The 22438-nt window shown below is 43.8% G+C and overlaps 1 protein-coding gene and 1 long non-coding RNA gene across 2 annotated transcripts; both read right to left on the bottom strand.

The window, feature by feature from the left end:
* Positions 1–117: 117 nt before the first annotated feature.
* On the bottom strand, positions 118–15384 carry LOC139409830 (asparagine--tRNA ligase, cytoplasmic-like). The gene is made up of 15 exons (XM_071155216.1): positions 15200–15384; positions 14750–14832; positions 14549–14614; positions 14346–14438; positions 13977–14066; positions 13733–13811; positions 13377–13447; positions 13179–13265; positions 12757–12978; positions 9782–9981; positions 8748–8883; positions 2607–2720; positions 2052–2183; positions 1253–1384; positions 118–632 (listed from the first exon to the last, which is right to left on the bottom strand). Exons 1-15 carry the CDS (start codon positions 15240–15242, stop codon positions 501–503), a joined length of 1680 nt encoding a protein of 559 aa, XP_071011317.1. The 5' UTR covers positions 15243–15384; the 3' UTR covers positions 118–500.
* Positions 15385–15748: 364 nt separating this feature from the next.
* Positions 15749–22125, bottom strand: LOC139409829 (uncharacterized). The gene is made up of 4 exons (XR_011634436.1): positions 21912–22125; positions 21363–21481; positions 16030–16149; positions 15749–15855 (listed from the first exon to the last, which is right to left on the bottom strand). It is a non-coding gene; the product is annotated as an uncharacterized lncRNA (long non-coding RNA).
* Between the last annotated feature and the right edge of the window lie 313 nt (positions 22126–22438).

Raw genomic sequence — 22438 nt, 5'->3', positions numbered from 1 at the left:
CTTGTTTTTGACTTTATGTTTAACAGGATTATTGCAACAGCAGTGGACCAGTCATTTGCCACAATACACAAGAGATGAAACAGAATGCATGTCTCCACAGAACATTCCAGAAAGATATTGTAGCGTATGCAGTATACATTTATTGGCAGACAAATAGTATTCGCTAGACAGCATTAATTTCTTGTTTGAAAACACATTTCAAATCTTACATTTGCAGGGATTTGTTAGTGTAATTAATTGTTCTCGTCTTAGATCTCGAGCCTTGTATGTTGGCCTTTTGCAATGCAGTAAGATGGGGCTTTCGTCCCAAACGGAGCTCTATTCTCTATATAGTGCACTACCTTTGGTCCTGGTAAAAAATAAGGGCCCTATACAGGGATAGCGCGCTGTTAAAAAAAATAGCACTATATAGGGAATAGATTGCCATTTGGGATGAACATCTTGTTCTCTTGAAGCGCAGTGTGATCCATCTCCAGCAGGGGGCAGGGTAGTTGTTTAGTTTAGGGTCGACAGCGCTGGATGAAGCGAGGGTAGAGACACACGTCTCTGATGTGGTGTCTGTTCAGCAGCCAGGTTAGAAACCTCTCTAGGCCGAGCCCGTAGCCACCGTGGGGACAGGTACCATACTTCCTCTAGAAGACACAATGTTGACGTTATTAAGGAAACACACCATCAAAATAGTCTAACAGATTCTCTGTTCATAAAACAGTTAGTTCCGGGAAACACGAGGGTGTCTAACCTATGACCCCAGCAGCCATACTAAAATCGCAATGAAGCACGCCCCCTTGTGTTTTATTGCTTAAATTAATAAGATCTATAGGTCTGATTTTCTCTTCCTGGCTGAGTACATACCTGGTCAGTGTACCAGTAGTAAGGGGTAGATGTACGTACCTGGTCAGTGTACCAGTAGTAAGGGGTAGATGTACATACCTGGTCAGTGTACCAGTAGTAAGGGGTAGATGTACATACCTGGTCAGTGTACCAGTATTAGAGGGTTGGGTTGATGTACGTACCTGGTCAGTGTACCAGTAGTAAGGGGTAGATGTACGTACCTGGTCAGTGTACCAGTAGTAAGGGGTAGATGTACGTACCTGGTCAGTGTACCAGTAGTAAGGGGTAGATGTACATACCTGGTCAGTGTACCAGTAGTAAGGGGTAGATGTACATACCTGGTCAGTGTACCAGTATTAGAGGGTTGGGTAGATGTACGTACCTGGTCAGTGTACCAGTAGTAAGGGGTAGATGTACGTACCTGGTCAGTGTACCAGTAGTAAGGGGTTGGGTCAATGCCCTCCCTCTTGTATCCCTCCAGCAGTTCCTCAGCATCCCAGATCCTCATAGACCCTCCAACTATCTCTCCAACATTAGGCATCAGCACATCCACCTGGGGAGAGGAACAGCAGGGACAACAATGAGGATGTCTTTCAGGGCCCATATTCAAAAAGCCTCTCAGAGAATCAAATCAAATGTATTTATATAGCCCTTCGTACATCAGCTGATATCTCAAAGTGCTGTACAGAAACCCAGCCTAAAACCCCAAACAGCAAGCAATGCAGGTGTAGAAGCACGGTGGCTAGGAAAAACTCCCTAGAAAGGCCATGTGTGGGGTGGCCAGTCCTCTTCTGGCTGTGCCGGGTGGAGATTATAACAAAACATGGTCAAGATGTTCAAATGTTCATAGATGACCAGCATGGTCGAATAATAATAAGGCAGAATAGTTGAAACTGGAGCAGCAGCACAGTCAGGTGGACTGGGGACAGCAAGGAGTCATCATGTCAGGTATTCCTGGGGCATGGTCCTAGGGCTCAGGTCAGTTGAAACTGGAGCAGCAGCACAGCCACAGCCAGAGAAGGAGTCCTGATCTAGAATCAGCTCCCCCCTGTCCATATTCTTATTCATTATTATCTAATAGGACAAAACTGATATTGGATCAGAACCCAGAGACATGTTTGAATCAGGCCCTGGATAAGGTTCATGATGGCTTCTCTGAGATGTGGTTTTTCAGGTCATGGTTTCCGGTGACGTAAGCTCTCTGCTGGTCGGGGACTCACCGACTCGGTGAGGCGTCGGTCCTCAGGACAGCGCTGCATGTAGAAGGACTTGATCTCAGCCGGGAAGCGGCACAGCAGGATGGTCTCACCGATGGCATCAGTCATCAGCCTCTCTGGGGCCTCTGGGATGTCCTGAAACCAAGGAGGGAGAGGGTTTTATAACATCACCATAACAGGAGCTGGACGAAGAGAAGATCCACTGGTGGAGTAGCTAAACACTGAGCGGACATTCCGTGTCTCTCTTCACGTCAGTTTCCTGGACCCAGACTAAGTTATGGACTCAACAGATTATTAGTTATGGACTCAAAGCAGTTATGGACTCAAAGCTGGTTCAACAGATTCTCCATTGAAAGTCATATGTAGTCCAGGACTTGGCTAAATCTGTCCTGGATACCAGCCCTAAAAATGTCCTAAATGTCTTCAAAACAACCACAGATCGACACGGTCCAAATATTATTTCTGAGGGAGATAGTAATTAGGAGTGATTATAATTGACAGTGGTACTTGTCGACCATAAAACCATTTATCAAATGGAATTTATTCAGTCAAATGTACCTCTCCAAACTCATAGTATGTCCCATCATCTTTTTTGATGTCGTGCTCCTTCAGCCAGATGATGGCCTCAGAGTAGTTCATCCTCTTGAAGGGCCTCTTGGGGGGCTTGAAGTCCTGGGGAGGATGGAAAGGAAAAAGACAGGCCACATTAGCACTGTGCTATCCTCATGTTTAGCCTTTCACCACCATACCAGGATTCTAAAAGATCAAGGAAACCTGAATCTCAAAAAGGAAACATTATTTCAAGACAAACATTTAAGAATATATCCATCTCAGTGAACAAGACCACGAGACAGAGATAAACACATACAGCTAGAGACAGACAGACAGACATACAGCTAGAGACAGACAGACAGACAGACATACAGCTAGAGACAGACAGACAGACATACAGCTAGAGACAGACAGACAGACATACAGCTAGAGACAGACAGACAGACATACAGCTAGAGACAGACATACAGCTAGAGACAGACATTCAGCTAGAGACAGACAGACATTCAGCTAGAGACAGACAGACATACAGCTAGAGACAGACAGACAGACAGACATACAGCTAGAGACAGACAGACAGACAGACATACAGCTAGAGACAGACATACAGCTAGAGACAGACATACAGCTAGAGACAGACATACAGCTAGAGACAGACAGACAGACATACAGCTAGAGACAGACAGACAGACAGACATACAGCTAGAGACAGACAGACAGACAGACATACAGCTAGAGACAGACAGACAGACAGACATACAGCTAGAGACAGACAGACAGACAGACATACAGCTAGAGACAGACAGACAGACAGACATACAGCTAGAGACAGACAGACAGACAGACAGACATACAGCTAGAGACAGACAGACAGACAGACATACAGCTAGAGACAGACAGACAGACAGAGACATACAGCTAGAGACAGACAGACAGACAGACATACAGCTAGAGACAGACAGACAGACAGACATACAGCTAGAGACAGACAGACAGACAGACATACAGCTAGAGACAGACAGACAGACAGACATACAGCTAGAGACAGACAGACAGACATACAGCTAGAGACAGACAGACAGACAGACATACAGCTAGAGACAGACATACAGCTAGAGACAGACAGACATACAGCTAGAGACAGACAGACATACAGCTAGAGACAGACATACAGCTAGAGACAGACATACAGACAGACATACAGCTAGAGACAGACAGACAGACAGAGACATACAGCTAGAGACAGACAGACAGACAGACATACAGCTAGAGACAGACAGACAGACAGACATACAGCTAGAGACAGACAGACAGACAGACATACAGCTAGAGAAAGACAGACAGACAGACATACAGCTAGAGACAGACAGACAGACAGACATACAGCTAGAGACAGACAGACAGACAGACATACAGCTAGAGACAGACAGACAGACAGACATACAGCTAGAGACAGACAGACAGACAGACATACAGCTAGAGACAGACAGACAGACAGACATACAGCTAGAGACAGACAGACAGACAGACATACAGCTAGAGACAGACAGACAGACAGACATACAGCTAGAGACAGACAGACAGACAGACATACAGCTAGAGACAGACAGACAGACAGACATACAGCTAGAGACAGACAGACAGACAGACATACAGCTAGAGACAGACAGACAGACAGACATACAGCTAGAGACAGACAGACAGACAGACATACAGCTAGAGACAGACAGACAGACATACAGCTAGAGACAGACAGACAGACATACAGACATACAGCTAGAGACAGACATACAGCTAGAGACAGACATACAGACAGACATACAGCTAGAGACAGACATACAGCTAGAGACAGACAGACAGACAGAGACATACAGCTAGAGACAGACAGACAGACAGACATACAGCTAGAGACAGACAGACAGACAGACAGACATACAGCTAGAGACAGACAGACAGACAGACAGACATACAGCTAGAGACAGACAGACAGACAGACATACATACAGCTAGAGACAGACAGACAGACAGACAGACATACAGCTAGAGACAGACAGACAGACAGACAGACATACAGCTAGAGACAGACAGACAGACAGACATACAGCTAGAGACAGACAGACAGACAGACATACAGCTAGAGACAGACAGACAGACAGACATACAGCTAGAGACAGACAGACAGACAGACATACAGCTAGAGACAGACAGACAGACAGACATACAGCTAGAGACAGACAGACAGACAGACATACAGCTAGAGACAGACAGACAGACATACAGCTAGAGACAGACAGACAGACATACAGCTAGAGACAGACAGACAGACATACAGCTAGAGACAGACAGACATACAGCTAGAGACAGACAGACATACAGCTAGAGACAGACAGACATACAGCTAGAGACAGACAGACAGACATACAGCTAGAGACAGACAGACAGACAGCTAGAGACAGACAGACATACAGCTAGAGACAGACAGACATACAGCTAGAGACAGACAGACATACAGCTAGAGACAGACAGACAGACAGACAGCTAGAGACAGACAGACAGACAGCTAGAGACAGACAGACAGACAGCTAGAGACAGACAGACAGACAGCTAGAGACAGACAGACAGACAGCTAGAGACAGACAGACAGACAGCTAGAGACAGACAGACAGACAGCTAGAGACAGACAGACAGACAGCTAGAGACAGACAGACATACAGCTAGAGACAGACAGACATACAGCTAGAGACAGACAGACATACAGCTAGAGACAGACAGACATACAGCTAGAGACAGACAGACATACAGCTAGAGACAGACAGACAGACAGCTAGAGACAGACAGACAGACAGCTAGAGACAGACAGACATACAGCTAGAGACAGACAGACATACAGCTAGAGACAGACAGACATACAGCTAGAGACAGACAGACAGCTAGAGACAGACAGACATACAGCTAGAGACAGACAGACATACAGCTAGAGACAGACAGACATACAGCTAGAGACAGACATACAGCTAGAGACAGACAGACATACAGCTAGAGACAGACAGACATACAGCTAGAGACAGACAGACATACAGCTAGAGACAGACAGACAGACAGCTAGAGACAGACATACAGCTAGAGACAGACATACAGACATACAGCTAGAGACAGACATACAGACATACAGCTAGAGACAGACAGACAGACAGACAGACATACAGCTAGAGACAGACAGACAGACAGACAGACATACAGCTAGAGACAGACAGACAGACATACATACAGCTAGAGACAGACAGACAGACAGACATACATACAGCTAGAGACAGACAGACATACAGCTAGAGACAGACAGACATACAGCTAGAGACAGACATTCAGCTAGAGACAGACAGACAGACAGACATACAGCAAGAGACAGACAGACAGACAGACATACAGCTAGAGACAGACATACAGCTAGAGACAGACAGACAGACAGACATACAGCTAGAGACAGACAGACAGACAGCTAGAGACAGACATACAGACATACAGCTAGAGACAGACATACAGACATACAGCTAGAGACAGACATACAGACATACAGCTAGAGACAGACAGACAGCCAGACAGACATACAGCTAGAGACAGACAGACAGACAGACATACAGCTAGAGACAGACAGACAGACATACAGCTAGAGACAGACAGACATACAGCTAGAGACAGACAGACATACAGCTAGAGACAGACAGACAGACAGCTAGAGACAGACAGACAGACAGCTAGAGACAGACAGACAGACATACAGCTAGAGACAGACAGACAGACATACAGCTAGAGACACAGACAGACAGCTAGAGACAGACAGACAGACATACAGCTAGAGACAGACAGACAGCTAGAGACAGACAGACAGACAGCTAGAGACAGACAGACAGACAGCTAGAGACAGACAGACATACAGCTAGAGACAGACAGACATACAGCTAGAGACAGACAGACAGACAGCTAGAGACAGACAGACAGACAGCTAGAGACAGACAGACAGACAGCTAGAGACAGACAGACAGACAGCTAGAGACAGACAGACAGACAGCTAGAGACACAGACAGACAGCTAGAGACAGACAGACAGACAGCTAGAGACACAGACAGACAGCTAGAGACAGACAGACAGACAGCTAGAGACAGACAGACAGACAGCTAGAGACAGACAGACAGACAGCTAGAGACAGACAGACAGCTAGAGACAGACAGACAGCTAGAGACAGACAGACAGACAGACAGACAGCTAGAGACAGACAGACAGACAGCTAGAGACAGACAGACAGACAGCTAGAGACAGACAGACAGACAGCTAGAGACAGACAGACAGACAGCTAGAGACAGACAGACAGACAGCTAGAGACACAGACAGACAGCTAGAGACAGACAGACAGACAGCTAGAGACAGACAGACATACAGCTAGAGACAGACAGACATACAGCTAGAGACAGACAGACATACAGCTAGAGACAGACAGACAGACAGCTAGAGACAGACAGACAGACAGCTAGAGACAGACAGAGACAGCTAGAGACAGACAGAGACAGCTAGAGACAGACAGACAGCTAGAGACAGACAGACAGACAGACAGCTAGAGACAGACAGACAGACAGCTAGAGACAGACAGACAGACAGCTAGAGACAGACAGACAGACAGCTAGAGACAGACAGACAGACAGCTAGAGACAGACAGAGACAGCTAGAGACAGACAGAGACAGCTAGAGACAGACAGACAGCTAGAGACAGACAGACAGACAGACAGCTAGAGACAGACAGACAGACAGCTAGAGACAGACAGACAGACAGCTAGAGACAGACAGACAGACAGCTAGAGACAGACAGACAGACAGCTAGAGACAGACAGACATACAGCTAGAGACAGACAGACATACAGCTAGAGACAGACAGACATACAGCTAGAGACAGACAGACAGACAGCTAGAGACAGACAGACAGACAGCTAGAGACAGACAGACATACAGCTAGAGACAGACAGACATACAGCTAGAGACAGACAGACATACAGCTAGAGACAGACAGACATACAGCTAGAGACAGACAGACATACAGCTAGAGACAGACAGACATACAGCTAGAGACAGACAGACATACAGCTAGAGACAGACAGACATACAGCTAGAGACAGACAGACATACAGCTAGAGACAGACAGACATACAGCTAGAGACAGACATACAGCTAGAGACAGACAGACATACAGCTAGAGACAGACAGACATACAGCTAGAGACAGACAGACATACAGCTAGAGACAGACAGACATACAGCTAGAGACAGACAGACATACAGCTAGAGACAGACAGACATACAGCTAGAGACAGACAGACAGCTAGAGACAGACAGACAGCTAGAGACAGACAGACAGCTAGAGACAGACATACAGACATACAGCTAGAGACAGACAGACAGACAGACATACAGCTAGAGACAGACAGACAGACAGACATACAGCTAGAGACAGACAGACAGACATACATACAGCTAGAGACAGACAGACAGACATACATACAGCTAGAGACAGACAGACAGACATACATACAGCTAGAGACAGACAGACAGACATACAGCTAGAGACAGACATTCAGCTAGAGACAGACAGACATACAGCTAGAGACAGACAGACAGACATACAGCAAGAGACAGACAGACAGACAGACAGACATACAGCTAGAGACAGACATACAGCTAGAGACAGACATACAGCTAGAGACAGACAGACAGACATACAGCTAGAGACAGACATACAGCTAGAGACAGACATACAGCTAGAGACAGACAGACAGACATACAGCTAGAGACAGACATACAGCTAGAGACAGACAGACAGCTAGAGACAGACAGACAGCTAGAGACAGACAGACAGCTAGAGACAGACAGACATACAGCTAGAGACAGACAGACATACAGCTAGAGACAGACAGACATACAGCTAGAGACAGACAGACAGACAGCTAGAGACAGACAGACATACAGCTAGAGACAGACAGACATACAGCTAGAGACAGACAGACATACAGCTAGAGACAGACATACAGACATACAGCTAGAGAGAAAAAGGGGGGGGGGGGGGGGGAGAGAGAACTAATAGCTGCCAATAAAACATCAGACGTACAGGGTTGACTTGGTAGAGTAGAGAAGCAGCAGGTGACTTCAGGACTCTGTCCACCACGTCACACACCAGATCCTCCAGTCTGCTCAGTAGGTCCTCATAGGTCATGAAGGGGCACTCTGCCTCTATGTGAGTGTACCTACAGAGGGAGGGCACATAGTATAACTACATAACCCATGTTAACCGCTAAGGGATCGATGTGTCCCCCGCGAGACGGTTGAGCTAACGTAGGCTAATGTGATTAGCATGAGGTTGTCAGTAACAACAAACAAAAAAATCCCAGGACATAGGCATGTCTGATATGGGCAGAAAGCTTAAATTCTTGTTAATCTAACTGGACTGTCCATTTAACAGTAGCTATTACAGTGAAAGAATACCATGCTATTATTTGAGGAGAGTGAACAATTATGAACTAGAAAATGTATTAATAAACCAATTAGGCACAGTTGGGCAGTCTTGATACAACATTTTGAACAGAAATGCAATGGTTCATTGGATCAGTAAAAAGCGTTGCACGTACACTGCTGCCATCTAGTGGCCAAAATCTAAATTGCACCCGGGCTGGAATAATACATTATGGCCTTTCTCTTGCATTTTAAAGATGGTACAAAAAAATATTTTTTTTCTTTGCAGGAACTTTTAAATCAGATCTAATGTGTTATATTCTCCTACATTAATTTAACATTTCTACAAACTTCAAAGTGTTTCCTCTCAAATGGTATCGAGAATATACATATCCTTGCTTCAGGTCCTGAGCTACGGGCAGTTAGATTTGGGCATGTCATTTTAGGTGAAAATTGAAAAGAAGGGTTTTATCCTTATTAATTAAACACTAGAAAGTGTCTGTTGAAGAATAAGTCGTCAGTGAAACTAACCTGTATAAATAAAAAGGTCAATACCCAATAGATAGGAATAGAATAGGAATATGAATAGAATAGGTAGGAATAGGAATAGAATAGGTATCCTAAGGTCATGTTTTGCTATCAGAATGACTCCAATATGAAACAGCAAAGGAAAACAACAATTCCAGTACTCACTCAGACAGGTGCCTGCGAGTGCGGGACTGCTCTGCGCGGTAGGACTGAGCGATACAGAAGGTGTCTCCCAGAGCAGGGATGCAGGTCTCCAGGTAGAGCTGAGAGGACTGGGTCAGGAACGCCTCCTCCCCAAAGTAGTTCAGGTTGAACAGGGTGGAACCTCCCTCCACCTGGGTCTGCACCAGAGTGGGTGGGGTGATCTTTGGGGGAACAAATACAAAAAAAAAAAAACAGATTTAGACAAGAAGTGTCGACATACAAGGCTGAAAATATACAATTCAAGATTCAAAGCTTTCATCACTAACCACGTTTCCATCCACTTTGTGAATCAAGTCATTAAATAAACATGAAATAAAACACAACAGCTGTGATGGAAGCAGGTACGTTTCAGTACAATTTTATAAATCCAACAGATAATTTGTTAGTTCGACATGGTGGGATCTTTTTGTGTCTGTAAAATTAATTTTGTGAGAAATTGAAGTGGAAACGTCTTTATGCTGAAATACTGATATTAACCATTAAAACAACATAAACTTGAGTCACACCATGATATGGCGTGCGGTCCTCCCACTAGGACTCAGGAAAACCATGCAATTTATTAGGCTACAGATGAAATAATTTAGAAACGTCACAGGGTGGTGAAAGTGCAGTGATCTTGATGCTCCTTTCCAATAAATATTGAGGGTCTTATTCTGGTGACATGATGATTGATGCTTGACTGCCGTTTTGACAAATAAAACCATTCTCTCTTATCCATAATGTCATCATGTAGACTAGCCTTCCTGCACTGTATCTGCCAGCTGTTGTCTAGAGCTCCCCTGTCAAGACCAGAGTAGGCCTGTGTCAAGACCAGAGTAGGCCTGTGTCAAGACCAGAGTAGGCCTGTGTCAAGACCAGAGTAGGCCTGTGTCAAGACCAGAGTAGGCCTGTGTCAAGACCAGAGTAGGCCTGTGTCAAGACCAGAGTAGGCCTGTGTCAAGACCAGAGTAGGCCTGTGACAAGACCAGAGTAGGCCTGTGACAAGACCAGAGTAGGCCTGTGACAAGACCAGAGTAGGCCTGTGACAAAACCAGAGTAGGCCTGTGTCAAGACCAGAGTAGGCCTGTGTCAAGACCAGAGTAGGCCTGTGTCAAAACCATCGGTAGAGATGGAAACTTTTGATTCTTATTCAGTACATGAAAAAGTACATTGTGTCATAACACACTGAATTATATTTGCAACAAGTCTGGTGGAAACACACCACTGGCATATTTTATTTAATGTTAATTACAGAACATTAGCATGAATATCTGTGGCCAGTTGGATGGAAACCTAGCTAATGATGTCATCAACAAATACAACAAGCAAATATGGAGGTGATGAGGCTTTTCGATACAGTGGTGCTCCAATATATTGGCATCCTTGTCCTTTACAATGGAGTCCAATGGAGCACAAAGGTCTTTCTATTCAAAACTGGTTGAATGGCTATTTTTTACCCTGTAGGCACCTGCAACTTACCACAGATGAGATAAATGACACATTAAACGAGAATCATCTGACCATATGACATTCTCCCAATCTTCTTCTGGATCATCCAAATGCTCTCTAGCAAACTTCAGACGGACCTGGACATGTACTGGCCTAAGCAAGGGGACACGTCTGGCACTGCAGGATTTGAGTCCCTGGCGGCGTAGTGTGTTACTGATGGTAGGCTTTGTTACTTTGGTCCCAGCTCTCTGCAGGTTCTGGGATTTTTGCTCACCGTTCTTGTGATCATTTTGACCCCACGAAGGTGAGATCTTGCATGGAGCCCCAGATCGAGGGAGATTATCAGTGGTCTTGTATGTCTTCCATTTCCTAATAATTGCTCCCACAGTTGATTTCTCAAAACCAAGCTGCTTACCTATTGCAGATTCAGTCTTTCCAGCCTGGTGCAGGTCTACAATTGTGTTTCTGGTGTCCTTTGACAGCTCTTTGGCCACAGTGGAGTTTGGAGTGTGACTGTTTGAGGTTGTGGACAGGTGTCTTTTATACTGATAACAAGTTCAAACAGGTGCCATTAATACAGGTAATGAGTGGAGGACAGAGGAGCCTCTTAAAGAAGAAGTTACAGGTCTGTGAGAGCCAGAAATCTTGCTTGTTTGTAGGTGACCAAATACTTATTTCCCACCATAATTTGCAAATAAATTCATTAAAAATCCTACAATGTGATTTTCTGGATTTTTTTTCCTCATTTTGTCTGTCATAGTTGCAGTGTACCTATGATGAAAATACAGGCTTCTCTCATCTTTTTAAGTGGGAGAACTCACACAATTGGTGGCTGACTAAATACTTTTTTGCTCCACTGTGTGTGTGTATATATAGATATATATAGATATATATATATATATATATATATATATATACAAATAAAAAAAGACTAGCTTGCTGGCCTTACCTTTATTTTACTAGGCAAGTCAGTTAAGAACAAATTCTTATTTACAATGACGGCCTAGGAACAGTGGGTTAACTGCCATGTTCAGGGGCAGAACGACACCTTGTCAGCTCGGGGGTTTGAACTTGCAACCTTCCAGTTACTAGTCCAACACTCTAACCACTAGGCTACCCTGCCGCCCCACATTAGCCCGAGCTATTTAGGAGGGATATCACATCTGGCACAAATGATTGTCTAGTTGTGTTTTTCATGCTGAGCGGTGCCCTATACCTGCACCCAGAGGAGACTAGTTCAAAGTCCAGGTACGGGGGTGGCTTGGGCCTAAAATTATTTTGTGAGCCTTACGGAGGGCCCCGACCTTAAAGATCACCTCCAGGCCTGTCTGTTTGACTCCTAGTACCTTGGGGAGGGCCCCCGACCTTAAAGATCACCTCCAGGCCTGTCTGTTTGACTCCTAGTACCTTGGGGAGGGCCCTGATCTTAAAGAGCTCATCCAGGCCTGTCTGTTTGACTCCAAGTACCTTGCCTGCTGTGGTAATAATCCTTCTCAACATATTGTTACCTCATAGTATCCGCGGGCGAAGAAGTGATCCCTGAAACACTGTGTGACAGTGGAGCGGACCCGGAGTATCTTGGACACGTTCTCCCCACGGATCATCATGTGTCTGTTGTTGAGCTGAACGTCAACATCAGACTCCTCATTCAGCAGGTTGTCAGCTCCTCCAGCCGGCGCCAGACCCACCAGCTCCCAGAAGTCACAGTGCAGCTCATGACCACCAGGGGCCTGGAGAAGGAGGAAGAGAGGACATCCTAGTCAGTCATAGCTCTAATAACAAAATAACAAACCATCTAATTACAGTTAAAAGGGACAGTTTTCCCCGAACCAGATTGGGCCTAGTCCTGGTCTAAAAAAAAAAGAAGGTTTGATTGAAAATATGACAGTTTAATCTGGGTAATTAAAGTAAGTAAGTGAAGAATCTGTACCTGCTTTCCCTCAGGTACTTGCTTCACTGTCCCATACAGAGCCACTGTGCTTTCAGTGGACAGCACCAGGGCATTGTAGCACTGACACTATAATAGAGACAAAAACAACTAATTTTACAAATAAAAGAAAGCATATTATTCCATTTTGTAATAAAAAAAGAACATTTAAGACAACAAAATATATATATATTTTTTTACCAATTTATTGTTGAGAACACACTGCAGGAAACCAGTTCCATCTCTCAGCACAATGAACAGCAGGTTCTTTCCTAGCAAGAGAATGACAATGGGTTCAGTCAACTTACCGGGGTAAAATAGAAAATAAAGAGAATTATAAATCTACTACGAGCCATGAAGCCCCTCTCTCCTCTCATCCAGCTCCCCCCCCCCAGGTAGTTTTTGGGGGGAGCTTCCATTGTTGGACATAAACGGCTGGACAAAACACCCTGCATTACAATCCTGAGAATATACTGTTAAAAAAACAACCTGCATGTTATCAGCTAGTTACGGTGCTGACATTAGACACACATTAACCAACGTTCTACAATCCTCACCTTGTTTTCTCATTCGATGCACCCAACCAAACACCTTCACTCTCTCCCCTCGGAGAGGCTCCAGCTGATAGATTTTGACCTGTTGGGAAAAGGTTGATTACATTTCAACACAATGGAAGATAAACATGTTATTCTTATTTCCAAACATGTATTTGTATTTGTTTAAATCCCTTTTAAAACAATACAAAACATAGTAAGATGAGTTAGACAGGATACTGACTAAAGAGAATATAGTGGATCTGACCGTTTTGGGCTCTGGAAGGCTGGAGTCATTCTCAATGGTGATTTTCTTAGCTTCTTCTAGGTTCTTCTCTCGTCTCTCAGAATCCTCTGCCTTTAAATCAAAGTTGAAAATAACTTACATAAATAGCAGCTCACATGGGCTACTGCTGCCTGTGAATATTTTAACCGATAGCCACAACTGTTTATGGCCAAATACAAGACTGTGTGAATAATTGTAATAGTGGCATCCCAAAAGGCATCCTATTCCCTACATAGAGCACTACTTTTGACCAAAAGTATAGGGAATAGGATTCCTATATAGGGAATGGGGTTCCATTTGGGATAAACATGCCCCAGACTATTTCCCCACACTGCCGCCTCTCCCACGTACCTCCTTTTTGTCTTTGGAGTCGCTCTTCATCTGCTCTCTAGCAAATAACTTGATCACATTTTTCATCTGCGTCTTGGAGATCACTGCCCAACGCTGGAGTAATAGGGGAGATGAAATCAGAACGGGGAGACGAAATCAGAACAGGGGAACCAAATGAAAGTGAAACCAAACGACTTATTTTTCAAATGCTTCTAACTGTGTACCTCTCCTTCCTTCTGAGAGTCCACATAGATGGTTGGGAATGGCTCCTTTCCAGCAAATGTCAAAGCCTTTGAAATTAAATAGTTGTTGTTATAGCAATGCACTTAACTGTGTTTGATTCAAAGATACGTAGACACATCAGTTATGTTGGATGGAGTCATAATTAAACACAAAACATGGCACACAACACTGATTAATCTTACCCTCAATGAGGTCTTGAAAGGCTTCCTCTCTGTTCCGTCACCATCCTGGTCATTTCCTTCTTTGTCAGACACATACAACTCACCTGGAAGAAGTGGAAACACTCAACACTTGATTCTGAATGTATGTTAGTTCAGCGAACTAATGCATGACAGTGATTATGCTAGCTAGGCAAGATGCTCGTTGGCTAGATAACAGGTGCGTGACACAGACATTTTACCACATGTTTGGGTACAGGGAAAAACAAAAGCAGAGCTCACACCGATGCGTAGTAATTTAGCTAGCTTGTTTTAGCTAACTAGACAGTCAAGATAAGCTTGAGCTATGCAATGATTTATATACATCACTTGTGCTATGAAAGCTAGCTAGCAACACCGGTCTGATGCAACACATCGCATGCTTTCAACATTGCTACAAGGGCTGTAAATTAGCTAGACATGTTATCAACTTACCCACTGAGAGTTCGCCTGTGGTTTTCGTTACCTCCTCTGCCATACCCACGTACAAATTGTATCAAATGTGTATATTTTAACGGTTTTACTAGCGAGCTAATAATAATACGAAAATGAATCGGCCCTCGTTGGGGTTTGTGCGCATGCGTACGGTGAATACAATTTCCGGATAGTTCGTGAATGGTGACTGGTTGCAGTAAATTTCACGTGGATTCGTTCCCAGTCCCTGTAGTTAATTGAAGTTCCACCCTGAAATGACGAAAGTACCATTATGTTGTGGTTTATGGATGGAGAGATGTGGCTAGATATGATTCATGCTTATTTCAACCCATTGCATCATGTAAAGAGCTCGCAAGTTAAGCATTTCACTGTACTGTTTAACACAATTACAAAAGGTAAACGTTGTTTCCATTTTTAATCAATACAAAATTAAATAACGCTTGAAATATTATAGAACCAATCTTCCAATGGAAAAATGCCTCCGTGGCTGTGAATAATAAATGAATCTCATAATTCATCCGAACTCGATGAATACAACAACACTGAGAAGTTGAGAAGTTCACATTTTAAGTATGGGTCTCGTTCATTTCCAAGTCTTCAGTCGTGTGATCAGTGGGCTGTGGTTCAACTTTACCCCTGTGCAGTTTCTCATACAACTGTATCACAAAAAGAAGAGTAGAGAAGATGCATCAGATCAAGTATGTATTTGTTTTTTGTAAAACCTCCAGAAATAAACTCCGAATTTCAGTCAAATACATGTTCCCCTTATCGAGCCAACTGTTATCATGAATAAAACATCAAAACTGCATACATTAAGAATAAGTACTTACAGTGACCCAAATGGGTAAATGTAGTATTCCATACACTACAACAAGGCAAAATAAGAATGTTTCGATGTAGATGGTGTTTTCAAAGAGCGCAGAGTATGTCAGGGGCATTTCATCTTTGTACTGAAATTTTGAAAAAAGTCAACCAACGTTTTAATGCATTAGCAAGTGCTTACAGAGTTTTCATAAAGGTATCAGTTCAAAAGGCAGTCACACATCTGAGCCATCTTTTTTTGCAGGTGCATGGAAACAGTTGAAAAAGATGAGAAAAAACCCTGCATACTGCTCTGTCCTAGTATCACTGCTAGTATCACTGCTCTGTCCTAGTATCACTGCTCAGGCTAGTACCACTGCTCTGGTTAGTACCACTGCTAGTATCACTGCTCTGGCTAGAATCACTGCTCTGGATAGTATCACTGCTAGTATCACTGCTCTGGTTAGTATCACTGCTAGTATCACTGCTCTGGTTAGTATCACTGCTAGTATCACTGCTCTGGCTAGTACCACTGCTAGTATCACTGCTCTGGTTAGTACCACTGCTAGTATCACTGCTCTGGTTAGTATCACTGCTAGTATCACTGCTCTGGTTAGTATCACTGCTAGTATCACTGCTCTGGCTAGTACCACTGCTCTGGTTAGTATCACTGCTCTGGATAGTACCACTGCTAGTATCGCAGCTCTGGCTAGTATCACTGCTCTGGTTAGTACCACTGCTCTGGCTAGTATCACTGCTCTGGTTAGTACCACTGCTCTGGTTAGTATCACTGCTCTGGTTAGTATCACTGCTCTGGTTAGTACCACTGCTCTGGTTAGTATCACTGCTCTGGCTAGTACCACTGCTCTGGCTAGTATCACTGCTCTGGTTAGTATCACTGCTCTGGTTAGTATCACTGCTCTGGTTAGTATCACTGCTCTGGTTAGTACCACTGCTCTGGTTAGTATCACTGCTAGTATCGCAGCTCTGGCTAGTACCACTGCTAGTATCACTGCTCTGGATAGTACCACTGCTCTGGTTAGTATCACTGCTCTGGTTAGAATCACTGCTCTGGATAGTACCACTGCTCTGGTTAGTATCACTGCTCTGGATAGAATCACTGCTCTGGTTAGTACCACTGCTAGTATCACTGCTCTGGTTAGTACCACTGCTCTGGTTAGTACCACTGCTCTGGTTAGTATCACTGCTCTGGTTAGTATCACTGCTCTGGTTAGTATCACTGCTCTGGCTAGTACCACTGCTCTGGCTAGTACCACTGCTCTGGCTAGTATCACTGCTCTGGTTAGTATCACTGCTCTGGTTAGTATCACTGTTCTGGTTAGTATCACTGCTCTGGTTAGTACCACTGCTCTGGCTAGTATCACTGCTCTGGTTAGTACCACTGCTCTGGCTAGTACCACTGCTCTGGCTAGTATCACTGCTCTGGTTAGTACCACTGCTAGTATCACTGCTCTGGCTAGTACCACTGCTCTGGTTAGTATCACTGCTCTGGTTAGTATCACTGCTCTGGCTAGTACCACTGCTCTGGCTAGTATCACTGCTCTGGTTAGTACCACTGCTAGTATCACTGCTCTGGCTAGTATCACTGCTCTGGTTAGTACCACTGCTAGTATCACTGCTCTGGTTAGTACCACTGCTCTGGCTAGTATCACTGCTCTGGCTAGTACCACTGCTAGTATCACTGCTCTGGCTAGTATCACTGCTCTGGCTAGTATCGCAGCTCTGGCTAGTATCACTGCTCTGGCTAGAATCACTGCTCTGGCTAGTATCACTGCTCTGGTTAGTATCACTGCTCTGGCTAGTATCACTGCTCTGGTTAGTATCACTGCTCTGGTTAGTATCACTGCTCTGGTTAGTATCACTGCTCTGGTTAGTATCACTGCTCTGGTTAGTACCACTGCTCTGGTTAGTATCACTGCTCTGGTTAGTATCACTGCTCTGGTTAGTATCACTGCTCTGGTTAGTATCACTGCTCTGGTTAGTACCACTGCTCTGGTTAGTACCACTGCTAGTATCACTGCTCTGGTTAGTATCACTGCTCTGGTTAGTACCACTGCTCTGGTTAGTACCACTGCTAGTATCACTGCTCTGGTTAGTACCACTGCTCTGGTTAGTATCACTGCTCTGGTTAGTATCACTGCTCTGGTTAGTATCACTGCTCTGGTTAGTATCACTGCTCTGGTTAGTATCACTGCTAGTATCACTGCTCTGGCTAGTATCACTGCTCTGGTTAGTACCACTGCTCTGGCTAGTACCACTGCTCTGGCTAGTACCACTGCTCTGGTTAGTATCACTGCTCTGGTTAGTATCACTGCTCTGGTTAGTATCACTGCTCTGGTTAGTACCACTGCTCTGGTTAGTATCACTGCTCTGGTTAGTATCACTGCTCTGGTTAGTATCACTGCTCTGGTTAGTATCACTGCTCTGGCTAGTATCACTGCTCTGGTTAGTATCACTGCTCTGGCTAGTACCACTGCTCTGGCTAGTACCACTGCTCTGGCTAGTATCACTGCTCTGGTTAGTACCACTGCTAGTATCACTGCTCTGGCTAGTACCACTGCTCTGGTTAGTATCACTGCTCTGGTTAGTATCACTGCTCTGGCTAGTATCACTGCTCTGGTTAGTACCACTGCTCTGGTTAGTATCACTGCTCTGGTTAGTATCACTGCTCTGGCTAGTATCACTGCTCTGGTTAGTACCACTGCTAGTATCACTGCTCTGGCTAGTATCACTGCTCTGGTTAGTACCACTGCTAGTATCACTGCTCTGGTTAGTACCACTGCTCTGGCTAGTATCACTGCTCTGGCTAGTACCACTGCTAGTATCACTGCTCTGGCTAGTATCACTGCTCTGGCTAGTATCGCAGCTCTTGCTAGTATCACTGCTCTGGCTAGAATCACTGCTCTGGCTAGTATCACTGCTCTGGCTAGAATCACTGCTCTGGTTAGTATCACTGCTCTGGCTAGAATCACTGCTCTGGCTAGTATCACTGCTCTGGTTAGTATCGCAGCTCTGGCTAGTATCACTGCTCTGGTTAGTATCACTGCTCTGGTTAGTATCACTGCTCTGGTTAGTATCACTGCTCTGGTTAGTATCACTGCTCTGGTTAGTATCACTGCTCTGGTTAGTACCACTGCTCTGGTTAGTATCACTGCTCTGGTTAGTATCACTGCTCTGGTTAGTATCACTGCTCTGGTTAGTATCACTGCTCTGGTTAGTACCACTGCTCTGGTTAGTACCACTGCTAGTATCACTGCTCTGGTTAGTATCACTGCTCTGGTTAGTACCACTGCTCTGGTTAGTACCACTGCTAGTATCACTGCTCTGGTTAGTACCACTGCTCTGGTTAGTATCACTGCTCTGGTTAGTATCACTGCTCTGGTTAGTACCACTGCTCTGGTTAGTACCACTGCTAGTATCACTGCTCTGGTTAGTATCACTGCTCTGGTTAGTATCACTGCTCTGGCTAGTATCACTGCTCTGGTTAGTATCACTGTTCTGGTTAGTATCACTGCTCTGGCTAGTATCACTGCTCTGGCTAGTATCACTGCTCTGGCTAGTATCACTGCTCTGGCTAGTATCACTGCTCTGGTTAGTATCACTGTTCTGGTTAGTATCACTGTTCTGGTTAGTATCACTGTTCTGGTTAGTATCACTGCTCTGGCTAGTATCACTGCTCTGGTTAGTATCACTGCTCTGGCTAGTATCACTGCTCTGGTTAGTACCACTGCTAGTATCACTGCTCTGGCTAGTATCACTGCTCTGGTTAGTATCACTGCTCTGGTTAGTACCACTGCTAGTACCACTGCTCTGGCTAGTACCACTGCTCTGGCTAGTATCACTGCCCTTTATTATGTATCGACCTCAAGGCCTTAGTCAGAGCTTTTGTGAGTTTAAAGCTTAATGTTTTATTAGCACCGTTATGCATACATAGCTCCACCCACATTCGTTCAATGTATCGAATGGGGGTTGGAGTCGAGGGAAAATAAGTAAGTGTAACCAAATATAACAATGTTCATTTCATAATGATTCAAATAAAGTGTGTACACAAAACGTATTAAATACGTCTGTAAAACCACAATGAGGACATCGACCCATCAAGCAAGTTTTTATAAATCATTGGGAACAGCGCAAGAAAAATGTCAAAGTAATCTGAAATGGTGGCATTAATTCATGTTCACATTTACAACATAACATACATAGGCGTTTCATCATTAAGACCTTTAGGAAATAATGTCAGGAGGGTGAAAATCCAAAAACATTTCCTTTAACTCAGAGTATTATTAATATCACCTCCCCATGTCTGATATCTTAACTTTCTTTATGCCACAAAATCTAAAGGTAGACATTTAATTTAATTTGGAATCGTTTCCTGTACGTGGGAGAAATATTCACACTTCATCATATTGTTGCACTGTGCGCAACCTCTGCATTTATAGCTACCATTCGGAAGAGGGCACGAAAGAGCCTGGCTCGTCTTCTTTTGTGGCTGGCAGTTGGCATGGACCAATTTATTGCGTAAATTGCGACCACTTATACGTAGAATAAATTGTGGATTCTTAAATTCAGCTGGCAAAGCTGGGTCCAATGATAAAACATACCAGGGTTTCTTGACAGCATCTCCCACTTTGCGCGAGTTCAATGTGTATGGGGTGGTGAACAAAGTCAACTCAACAATACACACGTGTTCTTTAGCTTTAGTGGGTATTCTTTTGTATCAGTTCATCTCGTGTTTTCCCTAATGCCAAATGAAGAGCTTCATTCACACATTGTGGAGAGTAGCCTCTTCTTAGAAACCTATTGCTCATCTCCGCTTCTTTTTCTAGATACTCCTCTGTGGAGTGGCATATACGGCTCAGTCTGAAAAACGGACTTCTTGGAAGTCCTCTTTTTAATGGCTCAGGGTGGAAGCTGTCCCCCTGGAATATAGTATTTCTGTTCGTTTCTATACACGTTATACAGACGTGTTTAATACTTTTTTGTTCACACTTTATAAGAATATTTATGAAATGCACATGGTTATATTTCGTTAAACGTAATAAAGAGCAGTGATAGTAGCAAGAGCAGTGTGCAGGTTTCTTATTTTTTCTTTCTCATAAATGTATCAGTAAAATCTAGTGAACCTGGCTAAGTAAGCCGCTAATCAGAGTGAGCAAAGACTACACATGAAGTGTGTATTGGGCCTAATTTGAAAAAGGGGGAAAAAACAAAGTGTTTTCTAAGTGATGAAGCATTTTAAAATGGTGATGCCCCATACTCAATGACAATATATGAAATCCCCAACCAGAATCATGTTTTATATAGCTTAATTCATAACAAAGATGCCCTACAAATAACTTACATCACTGGCTTGCTTTCCTTTTACATTAGTTGCAGGATCCTTTTTAAGAAAACAAGGGAATTTCAAAAACTCCTGTCTTTCTCCTTGCCACCTCTTCTTCAATTCTTGGACCCTTGAGTCTGTGAAACCAAAACTATGATGGATATTTGGTATGACACTGAACAACTTTTGAACAATGCAGGATGGTGACTGAAGGCATGCTCTTTAAAATTCTCCCTGTTGTTCATTGGTCATTCATTTCAATGTATGTGAAATATATACCACGAACATGAGACACTATTTAACCCTATCATGACCTCGAAAAGTCTCAAGGTCAGACCGAATTAGTTAAGGGCCTTTGATGGTCAAAATACATAGCTATCAGTGGAGGGTGGTGGGAGGTGCTATAGGAGGACAGGCTCATTAATGGTTGGAATGGTATCAAATAGATCAAACACATGGAAACCAAATGCTTGACTCCGTTCCATTGATTCCATTCCAGCTATTCCTATTGTTCCTCCCACCAGCCTCCACTAATAGCTAACTAGCCAGAGTCAAAAGTCAACTTACCACCTGAGTCTTTGGAGTCGGTTGTTTTCGGAGGATCTGTTAGAATAGAATTAGAATGCGTTGACATGGAAAGCTAATGTTAGCTTTGTCTTTGCAAAGACCCAAACATAGAAACAAAGATTCACCTCAACTAACACTATTTCACACGTCAAATAAACTTGTTGACCAATCAGGAACTGAATGACTGCGCTTCATCATTTTTTTAATGTAGTTAAAAACATAAATATTTGTGCAAAAATAAACACTTGTCTCTCAAAGACATCATTACAGTTTTTTTTTTTTTTTATGACAGAAAGTTAGCTAGTTGGCTATGTCTACTTACCCATTGCTCTCAAATTCACGAAAACATTTGTTAAAAATACAAGTGAAATTAGTATTTTTGACACCTTCATCTTGGACAGTTATCAAAAGCCACTGTAGAGATGTGTTGTTGCAGCTTAGCTTTTAAGCTAACTAGGTTAACTGGCTATGCTATGCTATGGGAAGAAATACAGTTGCTCAGCTGGCTGTGTTGACTGAGAGACTAG

Source organism: Oncorhynchus clarkii, chromosome 5, assembly GCF_045791955.1.
Source record: "Oncorhynchus clarkii lewisi isolate Uvic-CL-2024 chromosome 5, UVic_Ocla_1.0, whole genome shotgun sequence".
Classification (NCBI taxonomy): Eukaryota; Metazoa; Chordata; class Actinopteri; order Salmoniformes; family Salmonidae; genus Oncorhynchus; species Oncorhynchus clarkii.
This window is presented reverse-complemented; position numbering and strand designations above follow the sequence as displayed.